The following is a 13,528-nucleotide window of genomic DNA, read 5'->3' on the forward strand; positions in this document are numbered from 1 at the left end:
ACCATAAGCAGTCTCTAATCAAGTATTATAGCGTATTATTTCAGCGTTTTCATTGTATTTTATTGTCACTAAGCTAAATCTGCCAACCGACAGTTGGACGCAGATGTTGGTTTGTTCATGTACCACATTAGAGAGAGCTGCATGCTTAAGTTAATCAACAACTATAACTCATAAAACAGAATGTGATTTCAATATGCAGCAAAGTAGAATACAAATGGCCGTAGCAAAGCTGTCACAGGCCAAGTGGCAACACAGGCACAGCCACACGAAGTCAGGACAGCTTGCCCATGAATTTATTATTTGGTCATCAATCACATTATGGTGGTAAAACAAACCACTAGAAAATTGAGCGGAGGATGCAAATTTTTGTTGGGGCTGGGCTATATGGACAAAAGCAAATACTACGCAATTTTGACCAAACGACGTTTTGCTACATTATCAAAATGTGGCCGATGATGTACAAACTCATAACGTGTCACATCGCAATATTGTGAGCTTGTATTTAGGCTATAGCTATGTTATGAGGGGCGCTCATGTCCAACTTTGAGGGTTTGTGTAAACACAAACATTAATGCTACCGTTTCCTATGACTAGTTTTGAGTGTAACTTTAAACACAAACATTGTTTTACTATAGTTTTGAGTGTTTGTGCCTTAGAGAGACGGCACTGGATTTCTCCTCCCATCGACTTGCATTAAGTTGCTCAAAAGCGCATGAGGCGATTTCACTCCTCCTTCCGGGTAGGAACAGTGCATTCTGGGATGGATTGGGCCAAACACATGAACGCGCTGGCCGTTGACTATCATTGAACGCGTTCACGGATGAAACGGCATTCATGTGTCATCATGAACATGCACAATGATAGTCAACGGACCAGCTTTGGCCCAGCTTTGGCCCCGCTGCAATACCAAATTCGGCCACTATGTCCATTTCGCCTCAGGGTTTAATTCCTCCGGGTGCCGTCTCTATTAATATATACTAAGGTTTGTGCAAACATTGGAACTATCCCATTGAGATAGAAGGAGCACTTCTGCATTCCATTGTTACAATGGGAGTCAACGTGTTGTCACTCTCATATTAGATCACTCTGCCAACACCTAGCTCTGTCTTCCTATTGGTTGATGTCACAGGGGGGGGGGGACTATAAAACGTGACTAAAGAGTGAATAAAGAGTGGCAATTGACCCACGTGACGTCACAGCCCATTAGCCAATGGAAACAGTGTAATCCCCCTCCTTGTGTCTTCTTATTGGTTGACCCACAAGGCGTCACAGCCCAGAGGCAACTGCATGGGTTTGAACTGCATTGCCCTCAGGTCGTCGACTGTCTTCAGTGTTAACCCTTTACACAACACCCACTACAAAGACTAATCGGTCCAAACTATCCTTTGTCCCGGCTGCTATTCAACTGAACAGCAGATAGCACTTTATTCTTGCCTCTTTGCACATATACTGCCCACTGGCAGTGCCCTGTTCTTAGATCAGTCTTGTATTGAATGTTGTTTATTGTGTGTATTTTTTTTACTATGATCTGGCTGCAAACCAATTTCCCACAAGGGACATTAAAGCTAACCTTGAACCCTATAGCCCACAATACTAGCTTATAATAACTAGAAAGGTGCAATTCTGGGAGATTGCAATTGTGGTTGCACTGACATGAAGCCGAAATGAAGAAAGTTATTCTGTTCTTGATGAATTAATTATGTCTTGTCATTTATATTAGATAATTGAAATGTCACTCACATTAGCCTATGCCCTATGTTGACTTAATTGAACTCAATGAACAAAAAAGGTTAACAAAAAAAACAGGTCTACTCATAATGTATTTAAATTTCCCGCACTAGACGATGCTACTTCCGTTCTAACAACATCATCCTCATCCTCATCGTCATCATTTTTCTATCCAGAGCTTTATTTGTAACAGCAGCTTTCGGCGCGCAGGTAAAGTTTGTCCATATAGCCTATACAGTATATGGAAGAGAAGAGAACGTTTACTTAATTGTACCTACAACAACAACAACAACAACAGTAGCTTCTCTGCATGCCCCTTTCTCTATTCGTGATGTGCATCACAGCACGTCGCGACCAGTGGCAGTGAAGCGAACGGAGACCTCCGGAGCAGAGGAGAAAGAGAGAGAGAGAGCTATAGGGAGAGAGCAAGGGAGAGAGCAAGAGAGAGAGAGAGAGAGAGAGAGAGAGGGGGAGAGAGAGAGAGAGCACCAGAAAATAACGAGAAGAAATAAATATGCACAGAGACGACGGAGACGACTCGGTCAAGCTGATCTCTCGTTATCTATTATTTGGTTGCTGAGGCGGGATCATCCGCGAGAGAAATCCGAGTGACTGTGTGCGCTCTCTATATCAGCAGGCAGCGCTAATAAGAAAGGCGCACCCGCGAGAGAGAGGCGAAGGACTGGGACTGCTGTGCTTGTGACAGCAGCCAGGCAGGCAGGCGGGCAGGCAGGCGGGGGGACAAGAAGAGAGAAGAGAAGAGAAGAGGAGAGAGAGGGGACTGGATCTGCATGTGAGAGACCGCGCTGGTCCAGCAGCATCCTCCGGAGGCAAGCGATGCAGCCTGCGAGCAAGCTCCCGGGTCTCATTCTCCTCATCCTGATGGGCACAGAACTCACCCAAGTAAGGCTTTGAATGAATACACGCCATTTTTCCCAATCCCCATATGCACCGCGTCCGCGACCCGACCCCGTCTGCATAATGTGATACAATATATGTAATGTAAGTAACCCGTGCAGTTAATTGGCTTGCTTCAGATCCGACATGAGATATACCTCGCTCGCCCGCTCCCCTCGCAGGAGTAGAAAACCCGGGCGAATTAGCCCCTCTGTCTACCCGGCGGTTAAACAGATTAACGTCTGGGATTACATGATGGGGAATCGGGGATATGCGAAGTGCTTGTGGGCGCGGAAACATCCAAGAGGCTAGTATAATGTCCCTTATTCATGCAGTCTGTATCCTACTCACTGGGTCTTATATGTTTGAGCGCAACATTATAGACGAATAGAAAAAGGAAACACTATATTTTCTTTTAGCTATATTATTTATTAAACGTTTACACTAGTTTTATAAGGATTGCTATTGACACCCGCTATCGTAATGCATTCTAAAATGACTCGTATCATCTTGGAGGGGAAACAGCTGTCATTCTCTATATTGAATTGTTGGTCTTGGATGGATGCTGGCTGCACTCATGATGCCCTTTGGTGGTTGGAATCAAAGCAACGTCCACCCACAATCAAAGGCTTTAACATTTCCAGTGCAGCTGGTCTTTTTTTCCTTCTCTTTCCCTCTCTCTCTCTCTTTTGCATGCTCCAATAACCACAAAGTTACTTGATTTAACATGAGAGGACAGCAGGGCATTCAGTCCAATTAAGCAATAAAGTATAAAATAAACCACCAGCCGGTCAGCACAATATTATTGGCTGTATAGAAAAAGAACAGCTTCACTGTGGTTTCATTTAGTTATTGGAAATGGAAATGATTGCCTGCATGCTTCTATATAAACACATGCAGGACAACGCAATGGCAGCGGTAAATAAATATAGCAGTTTTATCATTTTGTTTTCTTGGAATTGGAAGTGAAATGTGCCTCTCATGCCTTGTTGCTTTTTGGCAGCTTCTCAGAAACAAACACAGCATGCTTGCGTTCTCTCATTCCAAGCACGAGAGTGGGTGAATTCAACTTATTTTGCCAGCATTCCGAACCTAATGCACTGAAGCATTTGATTCATGTATACCTATAATTCAGTGGGTTTCAACCAGTGGTCCGGGGACCACCAGTGGTCCTTGAGGAGGTTCCAGGTGGTCCCTGCAGATAAAGGATGGAGAGTTGGTATAAACCAAATGGACCCTTATAGATCTTTAACTCTCAAGAGTTAATTTATTGTGTTTAAGAGTTTTATTGCCGGGATTGTGGGGTAGTGTTTCAGGCTTCCCTGCCTATGTCTTAAGTCAGTGCAGGTTCCCAAACTTTTTCATGTCAAGGACCCCCAAATTGACACTAATTGGCCCACGGACCCCCATTTGAAAAGATATGCCATAGGGACCCCCCCCCCCCCCCCCATAGGAGAAGGTTTCTACAGCTCTAGCAGATCTGAATTAGTCTACAGACCCCCATTTAATGGCATTTCTATCTCTGAGACCCCAATTTATTTTGTAAAATCACTGTTCATTTAACTCTGAGAGTGTACAAAATATACACTCTCAGAGTTACAGACCCATAAGGCATAAGGGTCCATTTGGTTCCTAACTATCATGCTGGGGACCCCCTGGAACTCCCTCAAGTACCCCTAGGGGTCCCCGGACCCCACTTTGGGAACCACTGTCTTAAGTTACCTTTGAAGAGCCACTGAGCCGATCGCTGAATTGCTTGTCATGAAAATCCACTTTAAAACGGTGTTGAAAAGTATTCCAAAGTGGCGACCACAACAACACAGCGGACGAGGGAGCGCACCGCTCGGCTCCACCCCCTCCATTGTAATGAAAAAACGCAGATTAAACAATGAAAACACAAGTCGGGCAACTCGCGAACCGCAGGGAAAGTGTTCTATTAACTTGAGTAACTCGGGTTCTGGTAGTCAAAGTGTTAAACATCTGCATTACTTCATTTACAAGAAGTCTACACATTTAGATAATGTAGAGGAATTATTATTTTTATCAACGTTTGCCAACAGCATGGAATTGTGGACAAAATCGTATCCAATGACAACAAAATATTCTTTAGTTTTGGGTCCGAGAGGCTAAATGTCATCAAATGGTGGTCCGTGGCTCAGATGTTGAATAAATAATGGGCCTTGATGTGAAAAAGATCACACCCGTGTGAAGTGAGGGGCACTCTTATCGTCATACATCATCATACATCATCTCATTCCGGCCAATCACAATGTGCGTCCCCCATGCACACGCACATTGTGTGGGGGGGGGGGGGGGGTCCGCAGCCAAATACAGATAATTCTGGGGTCCTTGACATGAAGACTCAACCTTCTTCATGTCAAGGACCCCCAGAATTATCTGACATATAGAAACATAGGTTTTTCCGAAAACTGTCAGGATTTAGAAGACATTTTGTAGAATCTAGTGTCAGGTCTAAATGAGATAATATAGTGAAACTGAAGGCTGATGATGAACTCAGAGCAACAACAACAACATCGCCCTGCACTTCCTCGTCTGAAAAACCTCTATCGTGTGAACGCTGGCACACTGTGACAACAAGACAACACAAATGACTGACTATCGGTGTCATTGAAATTGTGGAGAGTGCCACTTGGCTGTGTATGTGTGTGTGTGTGTGTGTGTGTGTGTGTGTGTGTCTTTCAGCTTTTTATCTGCATCGTTAGGGTCCCTGTGTAGGTCAGGGCCCATGCAGGCAGGAGGTGACATTCTATTCTCTTTCTCTGTCTGTGAGCCGCGTGTCAGCGCTTACAAGGTCAGCCCTAATTCCGCCCTCAGCTCTCTCCCTGAATACCCCCCCCCCAGACACACACACACACACAGCATGCGCTCCATGGCTGACAGAAACTCTAGACACACTGCTCTATTTTTATGACTATACTAATAAAACCTACAACAGTATTATACCACACAGCTGGTATAGGGCACAGGCAAGCAAGCGCCTTATCGTCGCTGTGGGGCAGACATCTTCTATCTCCATATTTCATATTCTTCTTCTCATGTATGTCCTACTTTATACTTCGTATAACAGTGCCACTGAGAACAAAGTAGCGGAAAAAGCCACCAAGTTATTTAAAATTTGGATAAATAAATACATAAAAACGTTTAATGTTCACCATAATGAAGTGCCCCAAATAGGGATGCCAGGTTGAAAGTATAAGTCTGTATTCATAAATATTTAAACAGCACTTGCTATTTTTCCCCACAGATATTTTTGGGGCTTTTTCTGCCTTGTTAGATAGTGCACACAGTCAGTTGACAGGAATTGGAGTGAGAGAGACGGGGAGTGACACACATCAAAGGTGGGTCGGGATCGGGAGTCAAACCCGCGACACACTGTCAGGCTGGATTAGCAGCTTATAGGTGCCCGGACTGCTAGGTCAGCCCGGGCCAGCGAGACCTCACTTTAACCCTGAATATAGCTAGACTGAGAAATGTAGAGTGGTTGGAAGAGATAGAGAGAGAGAGAGAGAACCTTAACACATCCAGAATGATGCAATGTGACTGAAGTTTTGATGTTTTGAAGCCATTAAAACTGGGAAAGCATCGGTGACATGTTAGATGTTTGCGTTGGCTATTAAAAAATGGACGACATACAAGCTCACTTTGCGCTGCAAGCTTGTACATCTGCTATTTTTGAACATTTTTGATAAATCTTAAAAGTGTTTGAATATTCTTGAAACATCTTGAAAGTGTTAAACTTTGAAGGCATTTGTAGTATCGGCCTCCGGTCTCAACGAGTTAAATGTTATGACGCTCCCTCCACACTTTCTCTGATCAAGTTAGCTTGAAGAGTTTAAGTTCAGTTTAAGTTCAAGTTTACTGAATGTAGATGAAGGCATCGTCAAACTGGGACATGGCAATGGATGGCAGGAAACAGTAGGCAACGCTTACGGGGAAGTCAGCTTTGTTACGATGTCAATTAAAAGTTGAGTTGCGTTATTATTTCAAATCACAATACTTCAATCAGACACACAGACAGGACGCCCCCGTCGGCACTCACTCACACACACACACGCGCGCACACTCACACAACTTCTGAGGACATGAACATTTTAGGAGGACAGCCCAAAATTGCAGATCTACAAGCTTGTCGCAGCGTGACCCGTTGTACTACCCAACCCAGTGCGTAACTATTGGAAGAATAAGTCGGATATAACTCTAGCCCCTAAACCTAATTTCAAAATGCCTGACTCCGAGTCCTAACTGTAATAACCTAAAGGTTCTTTCAAATGGCCAGCGATTAACGCACCTAGTAATTCATTTTCAATGAGACCTGCGTTATTTTGCTGTACACGCTGAGAAGTCGAGGGGGCGACAACGCAAGCATATTTACGTGGGCGCAGTCCTGTGAAATTGTCGCACGTGTGAGACATTTTATGTGCAGTCTTTTTTTGCGCTTGTGTTGTCGAGCCCCTCATGAGCAGACCTGGAGCAGACCTGTCGTTGTACTTAAGTACAGTACCTTACACCAATGATCACAAATATTGCGATACAAGTAGCCTACGTGCACGCACATGCATGCACGCACGCACAACAAACAGTGAGAATAGCAGCTGTTCCATATACCTGGAAGCTCCCTTATGGCCCCACATCTTACCACACCTTAACGAGATCCCGGATCCTAACGAGGCCCTGAGAAACCAGATGGCAGCTCTGTGGCAGCCCCTCTGATAACAGGCAACCTACATTTTTTCTGCCCCGACAGCAAGCATATATCACCGTTATGTCATGCAGAAACCTCTTATTTCTGTACTTTTGTGTTTTTTTCCACAAATGAATGCCCTACTTTGCGGCGTCAAAACGAAAGCATCAAAAGTAGCAGACACAGCATCTCGAAACGCGTCGCTTCGCTTGAGCTTGTCGATGTGCTGCTTTAGCCGTTTTTGAATTTGAATCCTGGAAAGTAACAGTTTTGGACATAATGAGGTTTCCACCCCACAGAGACAATATCCTACATCAACCCACTAGCACACAGAAATACTATGAATTACATGATAAAGGCACATTGGTGACATTACGCAAAGTACTCTTATGTATTCAGAATTAGGTCTTTATTTAACCACTTTAAAACAATATATAGTAAGTAAGTACATTTTATTTATAAAGCACCTTTCGAAACAACGTTACAAAGTGCTGTACAGTGACCAACATAATAAAACAATCAAGCAATCAAAGCAATGACAACGAGAAATAAAAGTAAAACGCAAAAAAAGTCAGATAAGCATTTTTGATCGACAAGGGTACGGGCATTCCACAGTGTGGGCGCAACTGCACTGCAAAGGCCCAGTCCAACCACTGCAAAGGCCCGGTCCAACCACTGCAAAGGCCCGGTCCCCCTTGGTTACGAGTTCAACCAGCAGCAGCCACCACCAGGCTAGGCCAAACTTTGTTCAACTCAGCTGTCATTGCATCTCTCTATGTATTTATAATTACATTTTACCGACGGCACAACGCAGTTGTGTTGTCTGCGTAGCGCTAGTAACGCCCCTGGATCTTTGACTCCAGTAAGCCAGAGATATAAAGCGGGGCTAGGCCATGTAATGCCTTATAGGTTGTTAAAATAAATTTAAAATCAATTCTAGATTTGATGGGCAGCCAATGGAGTGCAGCCAGTAGGCTGCACTTCATTCAAGGAACAGCCTTACAGCCTGAATGGGAGGAGGTTGGTATATGCAGGGAATGTGAATGAGGTTTGATGGAGTAACTGTGCGAGAGATTAGATGATGTCCTGTAGGCAGACCAAAACTGCGCTACAAAGACATTTGCAAGCGAGACCTGAAGGCCTTGGACATCGATCTGGATACCTGGGAAGCTGCAGCATCCGATCGCACAGCTTGGAGAGACAGATCATCGAGGACGGTCTCTCCAGGTTTGAAGAAACGCTCGCCCAGCAGTCCAGTGGCAAAGAGACTGAGGCGAAAGAATAAGGCCCAAAACCAACAAGACAGACCAGCATCAGTCTTTCCCTGTGTGAAGTGCGGAAGGTTCAAGGGAGTGTGAATCCCGCATTGGTCTACTCAGACACACTGAACCAAAAACAAAAGCAGAAGAACCCCTATCCAGAGCGCGACTCCCAATGAAAACAGGGATGGACAGTGATCAGCATGACCCAAAGGGATATGCTCGTGATTATTGCAATGTGAAGCTATGGTGGGATCATGCTGTGGAGCGCATGTCACTTAAAGCTGAAACTAAGCAATGAGTAATTAATAGCTCTGTGCCTTTAGGATTAGGAAGAAGGCCATCTCGTTTATACAATTGATTACGAGTACAGACACTGATATACCGTGCGTCTTCTCGTGAGCAGCTAATCTTGGGCACCACTGGGACGATCGGCCTGAAACTTTGCACACACTACTAGGCCAAGGAAGAACCTCTTTTTTGCTATACTACTCTATACTACTATAAATGTACACAAATCGAGACATGATTATCACTGTGCTATGATTGGCCAGTTTTACAAATGGCCTACAATTGACAAATAATAATGCAACCCAGAAAAGAAATGCACACTATTATAACGTAGCTTTCTTTGATTAAAGTTAGTGTTAAAAACGTTATAATTTTTTTTTTCTGATAGTACTCATTGCTACAGAGTGTTTGTTCGGTATGTCTCTCCCGTCTCCTATATTAAAACAGTTTCCGTGCCGGGAATGGATTACTCCAGGTTAATGTCGCTGCCATATCGGACATACGCGACTTTTGTTTTATGTGTTTAATCCGCCGTAATGTAAAAAATAAATAGAAAATCCTTCTTCGCCGCGGAGAAAGAGAGTAGGTGCATCTGTTTTGATGACGAAACCGGAAATCGTCACATGCTGTGGGCTGCTAGGGCTTCTGGGAAATTGAGGCCAATGCAAACGAATGGGGTGCAACGCCTCATTGAGACCAGTCTTGTGTGCGTCTTCCGGGTGCACCAAGATGGTGGATGCTACGCTCGGATCATAACAAACCACGGGAGCTTTTTTTGCTGGATTTTCGCGGATTAAAAGCCCAAATAATTAAGCGTATGCTCTAAAGGTAATACAACAATCTCGGCAGTGAAGGGGGGTTGATTAAAAGTCTGGTAAATCGTTTTCAGCACTAAAACTGTTAAACCGAAAATCCAATCAGTATAGAGACCTCAAACAGCATACAGATTAAACAGGTGCAATTGGAAGTGATGACAGAATTGGAACTGGAACATTATAAATAAGCTGATAAATGGGTACTTGGTACTTGATTGACTGACATCTTTAATGGGTACTCTATCCTGATGTGGCTGACATTTTGTCACCTACCTGAAAATGTTATGTATTTTCTGTTTATTAAAGTTCCGGAGAGACAGGGAGAGTCCAAACGCCTAACAGCAATGATTACTTTACTGTAATTACTTAAATTGTTAACAAAAGAAACATTTTGTTTTAACCAAAGAATATCACTTACCCTACCATAAATCCAAGTTAAAATGATTCTACAGACTCAAACAAGCCAGGCCCGGCGCCATGGGTGTGGCCAGAGGTGGCCTGGCACCCTCGGTTGCAAATTCTGCCCCCTCTCTCTCTCTACGTCGTCCTCAGACTAGCCCTCCATCGGCGTCTCCAGTCATCTCGGTTATCCATACATCTGGCCAGCTCATTTGTGCTTTCTGCACCAGTATCTTTCTTTAGTACGTCCACGCAGGTATAGGTGTGGGACGTCCTCTCGATCGATGCACGTGTGTTGGTTCCCGTCCCACAGTACAAGCTTTTAGGCCGGGATTTATTGGTGTCGGTGGCAGTGGCCATGCTATAGTCTCATCCTCCTCCTTACTGCTATGTTCTCTGATACACTTGGTAATGCCCCGTACAGTGGCCAGCTATAGTCTCATCCTCCTTACTGCTATGTTCTCTGATACACTTGGTAATGCCCCGTACAGTGGCCAGCTATAGTCTCATCCTCCTTACTGCTATGTTCTCTGATACACTTGGTAATGCCCCGTACAGTGGCCAGCTATAGTCTCATCCTCCTTACTGCTATGTTCTCTGATACACTTGGTAATGCCCCGTACAGTGGCCAGCTATAGTCTCATCCTCCTTACTGCTATGTTCTCTGATACACTTGGTAATGCCCAGTACTGCCCCGTACAGACGCTTGTTGGTGGTGTGCTCGTCCTGGTTGATGTTCAGTACCACACGTAACATTCTGGTGTTGTCTGGTGTTAATTGTGTTAGTGTCCAGCATTCACAGTCATGGAGGAGAACTGACTCCACGGTCGCAAGAGAAGAAACACAGTTTAAGTTTTAGGTACATATTGTTTTACTATAAATGGTGTGTGACTGTGCCCCCTCATCATTTTCAACTCCCCCCCTAAGTAATTTCATCCTGGAGCCGAGCCTGAAACGAGCAGAGGGATTCATTACAATTCAGAATAATGAACATAATGTAGCTTTTCCTTTTTAACCCATTTAACCCAAGGCTTCTAAATCCTAATAGTTTTCTGAAAAACCCATGTTTCTATGTCAGTTGTGCTCAACCTTTGTCATGTCAAGGACCCCCAGAATTATCTCTATTGGGCCACCGACCCCCCCATCTCAAAATATGTCCAGGGACCCCCAAAGAAGCAAATATTTTAGTTAAAAATGTTCGCTCTGAAATATACAGTATATTCAATGATTTGCGCCTCATTTTAACGACTTTTCAAAAATAGCAGACCTACAAGCTCGTGAGCTTGTAGATCTGCTATTTTTCAATAGCTAAAGCATGACATAATGCTTAAAACACCAACAGGGGTTCCCGCCCAAAATGGGTTAATAATGAAAATGTATTTGGTCGGCTGCTGCACCGTGCCCCTCATTTCACAAGGTGTAATCAGCGGAACATTGTACATTCATCAGGCTCACGGTGAAGTCACGGAGGCCACTACATGCCATTTGACCAAAGATAATGGCTTCAATCAGCAAACGGGCATTAAAGATATTAGAAACTCATTTTCCTGTGAGAAATAATCAATTTCTTCAGCAGAAATTATAACCATGCAGCACTATAGTAGGCTGGGCTATATGTCCTGATGCTAATGTTTTCTAGGCCTACATTGTGTAAGAGACTGTGGCGTGTACCATTTTGTAGATATAGCTTTACACTATACAGTCCACTTGAAGATGTAGGCCTAATTGTTCTTAGATTCCTTCTATTGTTCTCTACCTCTCTCTCTTTTCATCCATCTCTACACATGCACACACGATCGCACATAAGGCTTTGGTGGGTTTCGATTTATTGAAACGTAATACGATGAATGTGGAAAGGTATAAGGGACACTTTCGTTATTTGAAAATGGACAATATACAAGCTCATCATAGTCATAACATGTTGTGAGCTTGTACTGTATGTAGATCTTCTACTTTCACCATATTTTAGTGAAAGTACGGGGGGCCATGGCAACCCCACACCTGCCAGACAGACAGACAGACAGACAGAGAGATCTCCATATGCATGGGACACAGATAGACGGTTAAAACGGGTGCTATGACAACGGGTATTGCATACTAGGCTCCCAAACTTGCATCATTCCCAAGTAGGCCGGTGGCCGGCGGGCACAGGTATAGTACATATCAATTTGGCATGGGGGACCTTGAGGTGACAAGGTTAGAGAATCAGGGTCCGGTCCTATCTATTCATTAGTCTATTGGTCATAACAGTAGCCTATTTAAAGGTACTTGTCTATTGAAGTAGGTTAATTGCATATTAGACACACAGCGCTGTAGGCTAGACGATGTCATACCTGCTACAATGACTTCTATTACCGCAGCAGCACAGATTTCCCTTTTTGGCAGGTGAAACCTAGCCTGGGGTCCACCTATGCTTTCTATGGCATAGGCAGCTCCCGGCAGAATCCGCCGGGAGAATCTAAACGCAGCTGTGCGACATGAGACTAATTAGTTGGAGCGACAGAGAGAGAGAGGAGTGTGTGCGTGTACGTGTGTGCGTCAATTTAACAAAGGTGCAGACGATCAGAAATCAGCAGAGAGTGATCGACGTTTGCGCTACTCTATGCCGAATTGAAGTGGACTCTCCCTGGAAATAAAAAGGTCTGGGTTTCCGAGGCTAGGTGAAACCTGAATAATGACAGCTCATGAAATGTAAGTGACCTAGTCCTCAAATGGAGCGAGCTAGTCATCAATGGGAGTCCCACCTCATGAAACGCCGCCTAAGCCAATGGGAGTCTGACCCCATACCCATACAAACGCCGCCAGAAATGCCGCCAGCCAATGCGTTAATACCGTGAGAGAGTTATCTGATGGTCCAATAAGCAGGCTGTACACCTAAGTCATGGAATCATAAGATCTGGCATATTTTATACTTTTATACTTATCCCAAAAGGAATGGTCATGTGATATTCATGTGAACGGCAAAGACATAATGGAAGCAAATACGACCTGTTACATCACAAATTAGATTCGATCATAGCATTCCGTTGGTCGGGGCGCCCCTTGAAGCGCAGGGCCAGAGGGGTCGTCTGTCCTGGAGAATTCTGACGTGTCTCTACTTTTTCAGACACTATATAGGAATCTTTCTGTCACTCTGTGACCTTGCTTGAGCACAGCTAGGGTGCACACTCTTATGAGTAATGGTAAATGCTTAAAAGGTCTACTTTATCCCAACACTATAGCGACCTAGTCATGATTGCCTGCCTCCTAAGCTACAGTATGACACACGCACCGCGGAAGGTCTGATTTCACCCAATACCCATATGCACGCACACACAGCAGCGGAGCGCAGCTAATGGTATGAGCTAACTGGAGAGCAGGAAAGATGCACAACGTAATGACTATGTAATATGTGTTATTTTAATACCGTATACCCCGCGGTGAAATGTCAGGATGGT

At 44.3% G+C, this 13,528-nt stretch overlaps 1 protein-coding gene across 1 annotated transcript in view; it reads left to right on the forward strand.

The window, feature by feature from the left end:
• Window positions 1-1,940: 1,940 nt before the first annotated feature.
• Window positions 1,941-13,528, forward strand: part of olfm1b (olfactomedin 1b) — a 43,846-nt gene continuing 32,258 nt past the window's right edge. The window contains exon 1 of the mRNA XM_083793973.1: window positions 1,941-2,631. Within this exon, the coding sequence (XP_083650099.1) occupies window positions 2,566-2,631 (66 nt within the window). The 5' untranslated portion in view covers window positions 1,941-2,565. The remainder of the gene's footprint in view (window positions 2,632-13,528) is intronic.

This window comes from Protomyctophum parallelum, assembly GCF_964188405.1.
Source record: "Protomyctophum parallelum genome assembly, chromosome: 21".
Lineage (NCBI taxonomy): Eukaryota > Metazoa > Chordata > Actinopteri > Myctophiformes > Myctophidae > Protomyctophum > Protomyctophum parallelum.